Source organism: Bombina bombina, chromosome 10 (genome assembly GCF_027579735.1).
Source record: "Bombina bombina isolate aBomBom1 chromosome 10, aBomBom1.pri, whole genome shotgun sequence".
NCBI lineage: Eukaryota > Metazoa > Chordata > Amphibia > Anura > Bombinatoridae > Bombina > Bombina bombina.
In genome coordinates, this window is record NC_069508.1 from 68,489,290 (window position 1) to 68,506,914 (window position 17,625).

The 17,625-nt window shown below is 32.5% G+C and overlaps 1 protein-coding gene across 1 annotated transcript in view; it reads right to left on the bottom strand.

The window, feature by feature from the left end:
- Positions 1-2,253: 2,253 nt before the first annotated feature.
- The window catches only part of NTMT2 (N-terminal Xaa-Pro-Lys N-methyltransferase 2), a 97,338-nt gene continuing 81,966 nt past the window's right edge, over positions 2,254-17,625 (bottom strand). The window contains exons 3-4 of the mRNA XM_053693100.1: positions 7,649-7,898; positions 2,254-3,989 (exon numbers count right to left, since the gene is read on the bottom strand). Of these exons, the coding sequence (XP_053549075.1) occupies positions 3,733-3,989; positions 7,649-7,898 (507 nt within the window). The 3' untranslated portion in view covers positions 2,254-3,732. The remainder of the gene's footprint in view (positions 3,990-7,648; positions 7,899-17,625) is intronic.

A 17,625-nucleotide genomic window follows, 5' to 3' on the forward strand; every position in this document is an offset into this window, starting at 1 on the left:
CTATGACTGGTGCTTTGGATTACCCTGTATATCTATATATATATATCTAGCGCTGCGGAATCTGTTGGCGCTCTACAAATAACCGATAATAATAATAATAATAATAATATATATATATATATATATATATATATATACAAATATTAGGCACATTTATATTATGTTTTTGTTGTTTATTATTACTGCTTTTATTGCAACAATTGTATTATTATTATCTTCATTTATTAGCTGTGTAGGTGAATGCAGCCCTGCATGCATTCACAGATGTTGCATCTGGTCCTTATGTGGAAAAAGGTTGCTGACCTCTGGTCTACAACATAAAGGGGTAAATTCTTAATTCGGTTATTTAAAAAAATGGCTATAAAGCATATAAAAAATCACTATTGAATTTTAAGAAATGACCACTAATCTGGTTGAGTTCGCAATTTCTAGTTATGGCAGTGCTGGTAACTTCCACTAGTCCACCAGTAATACATTTCTTAAACACAGAGTGGTTGGAATTATTATTCCTCAAAATGTTTCATCACTGACCTTAAGACTGCATTTTTATAGTCTAGCTCAGTTGTGGGGAACCTTCACAAATGTGTCAAATGGTGCATAAAAAAGAAATCCCTCTATACTGCCCACTTCTACTGTGGCAAACCAGATGTGTACCCTTTATCTAATATGCCTAGTTAAATACGGTTGTATATCATTGACAAGGCCTACACTAGGCCGAAACATGTGTCATTTCCTGGTTTGAATGCTTCTCTCTTTTAGTTTATGTTTCTACTGCCATAAAGCCTGAAAAAGTGTTTCTTAAAAGACTGTCACCATATTTGACACACTCTACCAGAACTAGCTGCTACCCCTGGATAGCTAAATTAAAAATCTATTAGAGAGGTGGCTAAATAGCAGACATCCCAACTCTCCTGAAAGTTCCAGAATTCTCCCGCATTGAAATAGCGGCTCCCTGACACCCGCAAATTAAACACAATATCCTGGAAAGAGCAATGCCAGAGAAAATCAAATTTTTGCCTGCACTTTTCATTTCTACCTGTAGGTGTCACTGTTCCGTTGTAGCTCAATGTAAATAGCTACTGCATTCCTCTCTGGACTTTTTCCCCCCTTCCTGAACTCTAGTGCGTTGCGAGACATAGCAGCAGACCTGATATATATAGGTGAGATGTGCAGACTCCTATACTCTCTATATTGTGCAGATTCCCATACTCTCTATATTGTGCTGACTCCCATACTCTTTATATTGTGCAGACTTCCATACTCTTTATATTGTGCAGACTTCCATACTCTTTATATAGAGCAGACTCCCATACTCTCTATATTGTACAGACTCCCATACTCTCTATATTGTACAGACTCCCATACTCTCTATATTGTACAGTCTCCCATACTCTCTATATTGTACAGTCCCCCATACTCTCTATATTGTACAGACTCCCATACACTCTATATTGTACAGACTCCCAAACTTTATATTGTGCAGATCCCCATATTCTCTATATTGTGCAGACTCCCATACTCTCTATATTGTGCAGATTCCCATACTCTCTATATTGTGCAGACTCTCATACTCTCATATTGTGCAGACTCCCATACTCTCTAAATTGTGCAGACTCCCATGCTGTATATTGTGCAGATTCCCATACTTTATATTGTGCAGACTCTCAAACTTTCTATGGTGCAGACTCCAAAACTTTATATTGTGCAGACTCCCATACTCTCTATATTGTGCAGACTCCCATACTCTCTATATTGTGCAGACTCTCATACTCTCATATTGTGCAGACTCCCATACTCTCTAAATTGTGCAGACTCCCATACTGTATATTGTGCAGATTTCCATACTTTATAGTGTGCAGACTCTCAAACTTTATATTGTGCAAACTCCAAAACTTTATATTGTGCAGACTCCCAAACTTTATATTGTGCAGACGCCCATACTCTATATTATGCAGACTCCCATAGTATAGCTATAAAATGGTTTTATATATATATATATATATATATATTTATATATATATTTATACATGCAAGGTTCATCTGTCTTTTTTATTTTATTTTCTCACTTTTTGTGATAACATTTTCAACTATTTCATAATCAGAGCACTGAGGAATTCTGAATTGGAGCAGGGGGCACCTCCCTGAAATGAGTTTTTGCAGGTTGGGATGTCTGAAATAGTGAAAATGTCACACCAACTTTAGCATGGTGCAAGCATAACTTAATTTCTTAAAATGAATGAAGACTGATTTACATTTGTGATCATGTTATAAAAAACTGTATTTATTGGATAGGAAAATGTATAAGCGTCTCCTTTAAAGGACTAGTAAATACGAGTTTTAAAGGAACACTCAAGTCAAAATTAAACTTTTATGATTCATATAGAGAATGCAATTTTAAACAACTTTCCAATTTACTTTCATAAACAACATGTGTACAGTCTTTTTATATTTACACTTTTTGAGTCACCAGCTTCTACTGAGCATGTGCAATAATTCACAGACTATACATATATGCATTTGTGATTGGCTGATGGCTGTCACATGATACATGAGGAGTGGAAATAGACATAACTTTTAAATTTGTCAGAACATATCTTCTACTCATTTGAAGTTCATGCTAAGTGCTATTACATTGTCTTTTTATCATGCATTTGTTAATTATGCAAATCTACTGTTTTGTGTTAAAACATATTTAAATATTGATGAAAAAATACTTTGGCAATGTATTTACAATCAGTTAATTTTCACTGACATTTTTTTTGGTTATCCATATAAATACAATAAATAAATAAATATATAGAAAATACAAAAACATACAGATATTGCATCAGAGTGGAGCCCATATGTCTGTGTAATTTATGTTTATACAATTTACTCATATACTGACTAAAGTGGATGTGTGCATCAAATATTGAACTGCACACACTATATGTCGTATTGGAATTTAATAACAAATTTACTTCTCTTATTAATAGCAATAAAAGTGAGTCCACCTGTACTGTTGAACATCTTACATAAAGATGGTTTATATCTTATAGTGACCCAAGGGCAGTACCCTCTTTATGATTCATGTAAATGTATTCTGATTACTGTACTCCACAACTCTATACTTAACGTTACAGCGCTTCGTAATAGGCTAGCGCTTTATACATAAACAAAGATTATAATAACAATAATAATAATAATAATAATAATAATAATAATATAGCCAAACCTGTTATCCATCAAATGTCTGCCATATTTCAATAACTTACTATTTTATTTATTTTTTATTTTATTTTTGTCACTATTTTTTTAGCATGATTTATTACTTTTTGTGACTAACAGCTGGTGTCTACATATAATCTATGGTTTTTTTTTGTTTTTTTGTTTCCACCAACTGTAATTTTTTCGCCAAAAGTCAAAATCTTTTTTATCACCATTTAATCAATGCTAATAACATTTCATTCATCCTATTTAGATTAGGGTGACTAATGTAGGGGGTCATAAATTGACTCTATAATATCTTTTGTATACAGATGGTAACTTTTACAATATTTTCATTTTTAAGTATTTTTGAGAAAATCAGCATAAACACATATAAAACCTATCTGGTATACAGTTAAGTATGTTGTGATTAGTGCTTATACAAGCAATGAGTTTCTTCTTTATTACAATTGTATATGTTGTTTGCTCTAATCTTTAACCTCCCACAAGGAGCGTGTGGAGTTCACACCAATAAAGAGAGTTTCCTTATTGCATGGCAATCATCCATATTGGAATGCAAAGCTCTGGAAAGCCCGGTTGCCTTTCTTCTGCAAGGATGGTCATTCCAGTACGATGAATGATGTTCCTAAGAATATGAATATCCCTAATCAGGCTGCTGTCGGTGGGGTCGAGGATACAGCCATGCCTAGCTACATTATCTTTTAAAATAATAACTCCATTTTCTTTTAAACCATGTTTGCAGCGGAGAAGAAATTCTAGAAGATCCCTGTCTGTCAGGTAGCCTATAAAATAGAAGAATTACAAAAGGTCAGTAATATGAAACATTTTAAATCTATTTGTTTGGTTTACATGAGCATTATAAACATTTGAAAATTATTGATCTATGTTTGCCAATCTGTTTTCATACACAAATAATTAATCAAACAGCTATATTATTAACAGATAAAAAAAGGCTATCTTTTTCTTTGCTTTCGGGGGGGGGGGGGGAAGCATGCTCATGTCATTAGGGTATCTATAGAAAGAAACAAAGGCTTTTTTACATTTTTACTCTTTCAGCTTTGTTATTTAGTGCAATAAGTTTCAATACAACTGTAACATTAGCACTTATACTTATTATTAATAATGCATGTTTGTTTAATATAAGTTGTTATACAATGTTAACTGCTTGTTGAATATGAAGTACCCCCTGTGTGTGATTACTGTGATCTACACACCTGTCAGTTTACACTACCTTAAAGGGACAGTCAAGTATAAATTAAACTTGCATTATTCAGATAGGACTTTTAATTTTAATTGACTTTCCAATTTACTTTTATCATCAAATTTGCTTTTTTCTCTTGGTATTCTTAGTTTAAATTAAACATAGGTAGGCTCATATGCTAATTTATAAGCCTCTGAGGGCTGCCTCTTATCACATGCTTTTTAAATCTCTTTTAAAAACAAAGAGACAGAAAGTACACGTGGGCCATACAGATAACACTGTGTTCAGGCACAGAAAGTTATTTAAGATCTAGCACAATACAATGCTAAATTTAAGACAATAGATAGTAAACAGTCACAGTCATGTGATCAGGGGGCTGGAAGAAGGTTCCTAGATACAAGGTAATCACAAAGGTAAAAAGTACATTAATATAACTGTGTTGGTTATGCAAAACTGGGGAATGAGTAATAAAGGGATTATCTATCTTTTAAAACAATAACAATTCTATGGTTGACTGTCCCTTTAACAATTAACAAACAATTAATCACTCAAACCTAAATATTGCCTAATGTATAATCATTACTATGTTTTTGTATAAGTTTTCAATAAAAAGCGATCTGATTTCACAGCATTCTAGTGTTCTTCCTTTTTCGGTGCTAATATGTATTTTTGGCACATTCCCTAGTATTGTTTTCTTTCCATATAATGTACTAGAAAGTGTCTAGATAATGTTTATTGTTCTAACCTACAGTTTTCATATACTTCCCATATTTCCCCTTTGTCCAAAAAAAAGTTCCTGTATTTTTTTACCTCCATATTTTTGACCTCTGGTCTGATATACAAGCTGTATTTCACCTTTCTCTTGATAACCAGGCTGTAATTAACATTTGACCTAATAACCTTTCTAAAGTTGACCTCTGGTCTTATGTCTGTTGTATTCCCCCAATAACCAGCATGTATTGGACCTCTGTCCTGATAAACAGCTTGTATTTGACTTCTGGTCTAATAGCCAGCCTTTATTTGACCTTTTGGGTTCCTTTATTTGACCTCTTAGCATTTATAAACGTCATAAATAATATAATTGATGCTATTATTTATGACGTTTATAAATTCACCACTACAAACACCGTATTGCTAAAAGGACATGAAGCACAAAAAAATATTTCATGATTAAGATAGAACATGCAATTTTAAACAACTTTCTAATTTACTTCTATTATCTGATGTTCTTCATTCTCTTGGTATCTTTTGTTGAAAAGCAGGAACATAGCTCAGAAGCGTGCAAGTGTCTTGAGCACTATATGACAACAGTTTTGCTAGAATGTTATTACAAGAGCACTAGAGGGCAGCACTATTTCCTGCCTTCTAGTATATCAGACGCCTACCTAGGTATCTCTTAAACAAAGAATACCATGGGAAAAAAGCAAATTTGATAATAAAAGTAAATTGGAAACTATTTTGGAAATGGTATGCTCTGTCTCAATCACAAAATAACATTTCTGGGTTTCATACCCCTTTTAGATTAGAATCTTAGACAAAAGATTATTTTTACAAAAGTTCTACTTTCGTATATTTATTTTGTTAATCGCAAGGATGGGTTGATCACCCAATAATATTTTGGGTTTTTTTTAATTTCTGTAAACATAATGTGCTACCATGTTAGGATTTCTATGATGTTGCACAGTCTTTATGTCCACATTAAAATGAAATACTGTATGACAGAGTGTGATGGTGAGACTAGGGATGGTCGAATGTTTCTAAAAATTCAAAATTTAAAATGAATTTTGTTTATTCAAATTGAATTTTGAATGTTTATACATTCTATTTTCAAATTTTTGTTTTCAAATTTTTCAATAAAATTTGAAAATATTAATTTGAATAATAGAATTTTTAGCTATGTATTCATTCAATTTCAAAATGTAATATTTGAATTTGAATGTGACATTCAAATTTGAATGTCACATTCGAATTCGAAATAGTATTTCTAGTCTACAACTGTGTTTAATAAATGTAATATTCGAATTTGAATGCTACATTCAAATTTGAATGTCACATTCGAATTCGAAATAGTATTTCTAGTCTAATACTGTGTTTTTTAAATGTAATATTCGAATTTGAATGTCACATTCGAATTAGAATGTCCCATTCGAATTCAAAATAGTATTTCTAGTTTACAACTGTGTTTAATAAATGTAATATTCAAATTTGAATGCTACATTCAAATTCTAAATAGTATTTATAGTCTAATACTGTGTTTTTTAAATGTAATATTCAAATTTGAATGTCACATTCAAATTCAAAATAGTATTTCTAGTCTAATACTGTGTTTTATAAATGTAATATTCAAATTTGAATGCGACATTCGAATTCGAAATAGTATTTCAAGTCTAATACTGTGTTTTTTAAATGTAATATTTGAATTTGAATGTCACATTCGAATTTGAAATAGTATTTCTAATTTACAACTTTGTTTAATAAATGTAATATTCAAATTTGAATGCTACATTCGAATTCTAAATAGTATTTCTAGTCTAATACTGTGTTTTTTAAATGTAATATTCAAATTTGAATGTCACATTCGAAATAGTATTTCTAGTCTACAACTGTGTTTAATAAATGTAATATTCAAATACGAATGCTACATTCAAATTTGAATGTCACATTCTAATTCGAAATAGTATTTCTAGTCTAATACTGTGTTTTATAAATGTAATATTCAAATTCAAATGTGACATTCAAATTCAAAATAGTATTTCTAGTCTACAACTGTGTTGTATAAATGTAATATTCAAATTTGAATGTAGCATTTGAATTCGAAATAGTATTTCTAGTCTACAACTGTGTTTTATGAATGTAATATTCAAATTCAAATGTGACATTCGAATTTGAAAGTGACATTCGAAAACTGTAAATAATATTCGATAATCGATTATTTAAGAATATTCGTTCTTATCAACATTCTATTAAGTAAATTGAATTTCTACAATAACATTCGTTCTAACATTCAAATTCGAATATAAACACATTTGCCCATCCCTAGGTGAGACACACTTAAGAAAACAAAAAACAAAACATGAGTTACTTTCATTGTGTGTAATCTATTGGTGTGACATTTTGAAAAGCAATTTTTTTTTAGAACAAAAAATATTGTGTTTTATTTTAGTTAAGCCATCTCCTTTTGAATTAATCCTCTTCAATTGTTATAGTTAAAATTATTTTTAATTGATATTCTGCACTTACCCGAAACCCACTGTATCCAAATGACATCATACTTTCTTTGCATTGGGACAAAGTCCTGCAAACTGTAACAGTAAAGGGTTTCCACCCTGTCCCCTTCCTCCTCTAGGTAGTTCTGGGCTTCTTCAAGAAAAGCTTCCGTCATATCCACCAATTCAATGTTGCTGAAAACTGGTAAGAGGACATTTTTGCTAACTCTTCCAATGCCGGAACCACAGTCAAGAGCAAAATCAGTGCCTGCTTTTCCAGGACCCTGTTTGAAGAAAAAAAAAAGAAAAAGAAACAGAAAAGAAAAACAATATGGTTATGTCTTGGTCTTTTTCGGTTTTCTGCTGAAGTATTCAGTAAATATGTTTGTTGTGTTTATGCCCAATTATACTGTGCAACTTTGAGGAGACAGAAGATAAAAACAAGGGTCTAAAAAGATTACACTCTAGTCATAAATATATATGAAATAAAATTAAATGATAATTGATATATATATATATGGCTAGATTAAAATTACTTAGAATTTTGTCACTTTGTAGAGCTGGATAGGCTGACAGTATGCACAAAAATACAATATTAAAATGTATTTATGCACAACAATACAGGTATTTACAAGAGTAGTACAGTCTTGCGCCAAAGAAATGTTATACTAGATTTTTGGGGTGAATAAGAAGAAGATAAGGTGGCTGTTTTGAGGGTTAGTCAATGGCCATAGTTACATTTATAGCCAGAAAAGCTATCTGGGAAGATATTTTTATAAGGAAATATGTTATGGATATTTTTTTGGGGTAGATGAAAAGCTTTTCTTAACTGATGTTTTTTTTTACAGAATTTGTAGCTTCAAAAGGCAGAAGACAGAGTAATGGCTATATATAATTTTACACAATTCTTAAAGACAAAGGAGTAATAATGAAAGAGTAAAGATCTAAATCAGTGGCATATAAAAAAATAAATCTAGAGTGGGAAATGCTTTGTTGGCTCGGTATATTGAATCTGATTCTTTATTATCTATGGAGCCTGTAAAGGGAGTAGCAGAGAGATGCTATTGATGTTGATATTGAGGTAGATGAATGAAAGTATAATTAAAGGTGAATTGAAAAGGAGAGATGTAAATGTTGTGAAGGCCAATAAGGAATAGGTTATAGTGATCTTCATAAGAGATGTGTGATTTTATCAGTTATCAGTTATTTGTAGAACGTTATGTAGAAGACAGCAGCAAGATTTTGCATGATGAGGAGCAATAAGTGCAGTGTATATTATAAACAGTGACAGTTTAATTATGCTATTCCTCTTTCTCTTAGATATTAACTAATTGTTTACTGGGTTTGTTGTGAAGCTGCACTCAGGTTTAGTAGTAGTATTTAAAAAAAAGTTTACTTACTTATTGCACTTGAATATAGTATAGTAGTTAAAGGGAAGTAGGGATGATCCAGGAATCTATAGGCCAGTTAGTCTGACATCAATATTGGGGAAGATATTTGAAGAGAATATAAAGGATTATATTGATGAGCATATTTGTGTAAACAAGATTATGAGTTCTAATCAGCATGGTTTTATGAGAAATAGATCATGTCAAACTAATCTAATTAGATTCTATGAGGAAGTAAGTAAAAATATAGATAAAAGGGAATTAGTTGATGTGATATATTTAGATTTTGCAAAGGCGTTTGATACAGTGCCACATGAGAGATTAATGCACAAAATTAAGGGACTGGGAATAGCTGAAAATGTTAGTTTATGGATAAATAACTGGATAAAAGATAGGGAGCAACGAGTAGTAGTAAATGGATCATACTCAGATTGGACAAAGGTAATCAGTGGAGTACTCCAGGGATCAGTGCTGGGCCCTATTCTTTTTAATATTTTTATAAATGACTTGGAGCTAGGATTAAATAGCGACATCTCTATTTTTGCAGATTATACTAAATAAGTAACTAAGTAAGCTCATTAGGTCAGCGCAGGATGAACTTTCGTTACAAAGGGACCTGCAAAAATTAGAAGTATGGGCAGGTAAATGGAAAATGAGATTTAATACGGGAAAATGCAAGGTTCTACATTTTTGAAGTAAAAATAAGCAGGCAACGTATTATTTAAATGGGACAAGACTTAGCCAAGGGAAAGGGATTTGGGGGTAGTAATAGATAACAAGCTAAAGATGGGTGCACAATGCAGGGCAATGCAGGGCAGCAGCTTCAAAGGCTAATAAGATACTAGCATGTATTAAAAGAGGCATTGACTCAAGGGAGCAAAGCATAATTCTGTCACTATATAAAGCCCTGGTAAGACCTCACCTTGAGTATGGAGTGCAGTTCTGGGGACCAATCGCAAAAAAAAAGATATTGCAGAACTAGAAAAAGTTCAGAGAAGGGCCACAAAGCTAATAAGGGGACTGGAGAATTTAACCTATGAGGAGAGGCTAGCCAAACTGGGTCTGTTTTCTTTAGAAAAAAGGCACTTAAGAGGTGATATGATTACTTTATATAAATATATTCAAGGCCCATGTAATTATGCGAATCCTGACTGGATTCACCTATTCTGGGACTGTCCTAAACTACAGTGGTTCTGGGGTAAATTAACCTACTGGCTATCTAAAGTCACAAAAACTCGGGTCTCCCTTTCGGCACAAAGAGTCTTGTTTTTACTTCCAGAGCACAATGTCCGCCCCTGTGACACTTTCGTTTCTGTGTCTATTTTGACTGCAAAACAATTGATCCTACAACACTGGGCAGATAGTTCATCTCCACCTTTTCAAAAGCTACTTACCAAGCTACATACACAGATGCTCATAGAACAAGCGGATGTTAGAGGGAATATTGAACAGAGGATAGCTAGGTACATAAAGAAATGGGAATCTTATCTGCTACATCTGCCTGACATTATTAGGGAACGTGTCCTATACCCATTTAGAGGCAGTGAATTCATCCTGAAGGAAAACCTCAGGGGAAAATGGTGTTTTTCTAACATAGTCACGCGATAGATAGGTACATTCCACCATAATTTGCTTCTTACACCTATTATTCCAGTATATCACGATGCGGCTGGCGGTACAGGTGGGCTCCGGGTAAGTAGGGGATGCCACAGGTTCTGGTGGTGTATCCCCCCCCTCTTTCTTTATTTTCTTTATTTGTTATAGTTTTTATTTTTATTTTTATTTTTTTTTTTTTTTTTAATTGTTGTTGTTTATTGTAAATATTTAAAGGAAAAGAGAAAAAAGGAGAGGAGAGGAGGCATGACCTTTGATTTCCACGATACCCTGACACAGGACTATTAAGTCACACTCAATGGACTTTCTTTATATGATGCTATGGTCAGAGTCCTGTATATGCTGAGATATACTTACTTTCCTTTGTATGTATTGCATTTCAATGCTGTCATTGGTTGTTTTTTTTTTTTTGTGCCTATTTCTCCCTCCTGTGGTATAAATAAAGTTTAAAAAAAAATATATATATATATATATTCAAGGCCCATATACAGAGATGGCAGAAGCTCTGTTTATTCCAAGAAAATTGTTTGTGACCAGAGGTCACAATTTAAGGTTGGAGGAAACGGAAACGTTTTTTTTCACTGTAAGAGCAATAAAATTGTGGAACTCATTACCAAAGGAGGTAGTGAATGCCAATACCATAGATACATTTAAAAATTATTTGGATACATTTCTGTCAATAAACAAAATTCATGGATATGATTGCTAGTATTAAATGGGTCACCTTTTAGTGGGATTATTTAAGATTAACTGGAGCTTTTTGTATATATTTTAGATTTGTATAGGTTGAACTCGATGGAGTTCGGTCTTTTTTCAACCTCATCTACTATGTTACTAGTTTGTATATTACTTTAGTCTCAACAGAAATGCTTGTGCAATGTTAAATGCCGATAGTGTATGCTGTCAGCATTTAGCGACCCCCTAGGTCTCCACTCACTCTAACCTGACGCATGCAAATTTAATTTGTGCTCGAGCAAACGCATTTACTTTCAACTTTACTAACAACAGTGCACCACTTGTAATATAGCCCTATAAAGAGTAATCACCTTTTTAAGAATGGATAGATCAAGGGTTACTAGATATGATGCTCTACTCAAACAAATAAATAATCTGTGAATAATAATCTGTGAATAAGTTCCTCAACAAATATATCAAATAATGTAATTAGAATTGCAAGACAAATGTTGTTTCATCTGAAACTTTTCTTTTGTAGCATTGGATTCAACTGTAGTCCCCTAGTGAGTAATAAACTGGCATATTCCATATCTTCTTTGACCACACTTGAATACTCCCACAATACTAGATCTATGATCTTTTGTTGTAAAGTGTATGACATTTTTAAGACATCACTAATTTATTAGGAGATAGTTTATTTTTCAAAGTATGGGTTCTTTTAAATACACATTTATGTTTATAATCGTAAGCGTTATTAATACAGGATCCCTAAGCAAAATAGACCAATGTTTCTCTAACACTTTTCTTATCCGTTTATGACTAGCATTGCATTTGACCTAAAATTTATTATCTTACATTTCCATATTTTTCCAGATGTTTAAACAATGAAAGGAGGTAGCATTTCTCAATATATCTTTCTTTTTATAAAAGCACTACAGAATTTTGTGATGCTATATAAAAATAAGTGATAATAAACAATAATAATATATTCTGTTCATCATAGGTTTCAAATTCAGAACAATTCTGTCTAATCCTTCTACATTGGCTAAACATAATATTAGTTTTCCTACCTAAAAGATGACAACTTCTGAAATATAAAAAATAATAGCTATCTACCATTTCAAAGAAGGTTTTTGACCCCACCAAACCATGAATATCCCAAAATAATATGACATCCAAAAAATCAATTCTAGTATCTTAGACAAAGTAAGATCCTTTGTGTTGTTATTAAGATGTTCAACAAATTAACAAGCCAATTCTTTTGTGCCCTTCAAAACAAAAATCAGATCATCTATGTCATGGCCATAAAATGACAAATTCACTCCATATCTCTCATCATAAATATATATTTTTTAAATTTCCCTATATAAAAATTTTAAAAACTGGTGAACCTGGTACCCATGGTGGTCCTTCTGTAAAAATGTAGAATCTAAATAACAAAACTAGTTATGTTCCAGAATAAATCTAATTAGATCCAGTATATGATTGCTATATGTGAAGCATATAAATATCCTCTTCCAAATGTAATAGCTCCAATTTCTAACTCGTGTAATATTGCAAAATAAGGCATTCATATCAAGTCATCCAAATATAATTTGCCTCTTTTCTGAGGACAAATAATTCAACCAGTACATCTGTTGTATTCTCAATATAGTAATCTAGCATACTGACATGTTTTGGTAAAAATGTATCAATATTTATCTATTATACTATTAATTCAAGCTTCTTGAGGGTTTATTAAGATTTTTGTGAATCTTGGGTAAGTGGTAATAAAAAATAACATTTGGTTGACTAGCTTCTCATTTTTAATAAAAATACCTTACTCATATCCATAGTTGATTAGTATTAATAGTTGTTTAGTGTACTGCACTCTGCGGGCAAAATTAAATTGTTTGTAATAATCTTTATTATATATTATTTCCATCTAGTACATAAGCCTCATCATTTTGAACCAGTTCCCCAACCCTTTATCACCTTGGAGAATCATTATTGAATTATCGTTCATCAAATTTAATAAACCCTTCTGTTCATTATCTCATAGATTATGAGGACCTGAAAAACGTTTGCGTAATTTCCTAAAATCATCAGTTACAAAAAATGGAAATAAATCTATATATGACACCTCTTCTTTAGGCAGGTTACATTTTGTTGGTAATCTTAATTCATTAGGTATATAACCATCAAAAAGGTCATCTGCCAACATTTTATGGTCTATGCATCCATCCAAATTGTCCTGTTCTATATAGATCAAAGTATCTATATTATTTTGTTTATCTCCACCGAGTCTAATAAAAAAGGCAACCCCTTTAAATTTCATTCTGTAAAATTTTTTGAGCAAAATATTTTTGAAGTTAAAATTTACTAGTGAATTTATTAAGATCTACAAACAGGTAAAAAAGATTGTGCGCATCGCCTAGACAAAAGTCCTTTTTCTAAAACTTCATTTGAAAGCATACTTTAAGATAAATATCCTTCTCTTTAATTTTTTGTAATTTTTTGTTTTTTAGAGTTTTGCCTCTCCCCCTAAAGCCCCTTCTGTGTGAGGTATTTTTCATCCCTGATTTGCTCTTATCACCGGGCTGTTTTTCCAAAGGGGGGGGGGGCTAGATTGGGAATAGCATTCTCTAAAAAAGGGGAAGAGGTAGATGGGCCTTGTAGAAGTTTAGATATTACCTCAGTGGACAAAACATGGAACCTTTTAGAGATCTCTAAAGGTTCTTTTTCTTATATATCCTGTATTAGAAACCCTACCTGCCATAAAAGCTATAGTTTTTTTTAGAACTTTCTCCTTTATATTGATGTAACATTTTCTTTTGGTCAGTTACCGATTGATCATTTTTTGTGTTGAATATTTTAACTCTGTCAATAGTAAACAATGACTGTTTAAATCATTCCTTACTGGTTATATCAGAGAAAAATACAGCAGAATGTTAAACATTTTTGCAATCACTCCATTTAAACAGATCTAAAAGTCAGATGTATGCCAAATAAGAAAGAAAAAAAAATCATAAATTTTTTCACAAAAATATTTACACATATTATGTGCAGTCATAAGAAAATTGGTTGTAAAATCGTCTCTAGGATTCCCTGTGTACAGAATTATCTTGTATGGCTTTGTCATTGTATTGGTAATTAGTAGGCCACTATTTGCAGCTGCGCACCTAACTTCTGAAAGAGGATTTTTAGATATGTTATGGCAATGGGTCTAGGACACATTTCGAATAGCATAACTGCCTGAATTCTCAAAATTAGTAACTTTATATTTTTAAAGTAGACAACCCAAGTGATCAGTGGTAACTCAATGGTCATCAGTCACTCAATAAACACTTGTCATTCAGTGGTCACTGAGTGATCACTGGACATTCACTGAGTGACCACCAGTCCCCATGGTAATGCAGGCCAATCATTATCTGGTGAGTCTCTGGTGATTCCACAGATATCTGGACCAATTTTTAGTCACCAGTCAGTAACAGATATTATTTGGTCACTTATTGATAACCACTTCTTGCAAAATAATCTGCATCACTTATAGGATACCCAATACTCAAAAAATGCTTTACAGTGACTAGGGTCATGGTACTGGTCACAAAGCTTTCTACCTACAGTGACTTATGTCATGGTAGTAATCACATAGCCATTAACCCATAGTGACTTGGTTTAAGGTAGTAGTTACACAGCCACCTACCCACAGAGATGGGTATAGTTATATTTAACAGTCTTTTAGGTCTAGTTGGGCAAATTTAAGGTTTTGGGAGCTAAGCATTCTCAATATATATTTTGGGTCATATAAAGGGGAGATAAATACCTAGTACCAACTTGTATCACAGTCCTTAAAACTCCATTGAAGTTTAACTAGGTACTGTCAGTCTTTTATTACACTTGTAAGGAGCTGTCAGCTGTTCAGCAGTTGTGCTTTAACATTGTTAACTGTAACAATGTTGTTATAACTTGTAGAGCAGTGGCGAATGTAGCTACTGTGTGCATGGCATAGTAGCTGTGTTTATTTGGCTCAAGGGGTTAAAGGTCACTCATCAATTACCAAAATGACCCATAATAACTCAGATCACTTAGAGGTCCCAAAGTTATGAACCAAAAATAACTTTGAGCACTAGGTGGGTAACACACCCATCAATCCACAGCAACTTGGATCACTTTGTTAGACACTCAAGATGGACCAGCCACTTTACTCTGTCTTTGGACACTAGGAGGAAACTAATTATTTATTGACCACCAATCACACCAGTCAAATACAAAAGTAAAAGCTTTATTGTTAACTTAGCTCTATGTGGAGTTAGCATAATTAAATTATATATATGCTTACTCTTCAGGCGACAAAAGAAATTTGAAAACATTTACATATGCAAATAATATGTCCCAAACATGCTTTGCAGGTAAAACAGTTCAACTGAACAGGCTTTTTTTAGGTCTGTTTGGCCAAATTTGTGTATTTGGGAGCTGAGTATCCCCAATATATATATTGTGGATCATATGAAGAAACAAAATGGACTAAAAAAGGTTTTTAGGAATAAACAAGTTAAATACCTAGTATCAACTTTTCTTGTATCATGTTTCTTACAACTACACTCCATTGTAATTTGGCACTGTTAGACAGTTATTACACATAAAATGAGTTGTTTACTGCTTTGCAGTTGTGTTTTTTACATTGTCAGCTATGACAATATAATTGTTAATTGTATAGAAGGTGTATTATTAGATTCATTTATACCATAGGGTAATACAAAACCTATGGAAGCTCTCTTATTATTTCTCTCGACTGTAGACAACATGTTACAGCTGCTCTCTTACACAATAAGCAAAATAATTCCCAAACCACAACTCCTATATCAAAAGAAGGAAACAGCAGCACTTATGAGTCCACAAGCAATTCAATAAAGGAATGTCCCAAACCTAGCACAATCTGCACCCTGCAATTCTTCCACCTCCTCCAGATAGAAGCCACAAGATAATGTTCCTATAAAACAACAGGAAGGTTCTGCATCCTGTAATCTGTATGGTAAACAGATGTAATGTTCAATGAGAAAGATACTCCCAAGGAGAATAGCACTCTAGAATGATAGTGGAAGCAGGCTGGACTATTCAAAGTTAGCCAGCTCACTGATCAGCCAGTCTCATGAACCACCAGGCTAATTTCCCAGGATGTTGGTCTTCACAGAAGAACCGTAAACAGCAGCAACCAGGACTTGGAATACATTTAAATAAAATATTTTAAAACATTTAAAACATTTATTAAAAGAATCAGACATATTAAAACAATAGTATATGATCCTTTATATAGAATGTTTCTTCCAAGCACAGTTTGCTGCTATACAATTAATCCAATCACTATAAAATACTTAATTGAATGATTCCCCAATCACAGTGTATTAAACAATAATAGCAATATGTGCTGTAATGCCCCTTTAAACCCAGGTGCTCTAGGGAGTAGGCTACATGCGGCATTCAAAAATTTGTAATAGTAAAAGTATAACCCCACCTCACTGATGTAATAAACATATAATCAGAGTGCATCACATAAGGCATCCAAAATACATAAAAATATGCATAGTAATTCAACCTCTCTAATGTGACATATGACTATAATCAATATGATATATCTTGCAATCTAAATTCCCAAAGAACAAACCACCAATTATAAGACTCTAATAGTGCTAATGGAAACCCTTTGTATTAGTTCCCCTCCATGACCCAAAGCCTATCAATGCAAACCTCCCTTCAACCCACCCACCTATAGTATAGAAATATGTCGATGCTATAATAGCAAAATTCAGTCCACTGCAGAAAGGATAAAACAAAGGTTACTAGATATGACAACTCTACCTAAACAAATAAATAATACAACCCATATTGGGCATGAACATGTTCCTCAACAAATATATATTAAATATTCATCCCAATGTAACCTTTAATAACTACAATTATAACAGATGAAAAATGTATTAATTAGTGATATGTATAAAAAGCCTTAAATAGAACAGCACCAAAGCAGATATGTTTTGGAAACAAATACATTGAACCCCATATACAAATAGATAATTACAATGTGTATATATAAATCATATATAGGATGATACATAAAACAATGAATAACAAAATGATGACACGTATATAGCCTACTCCTAGGAGCACCCAAAAACATCAAAACATACAGTGATATTGAAACTTATGATGATACCAATATAAACTACCAATAGTACAATATGAATATAAAAAGTGTATATATATATATATATATATATATATATATATATATATATACACATATCATGGAAAACACATGGAAACAGTGACTAGTGCGTCCTATATATTGTTTGGC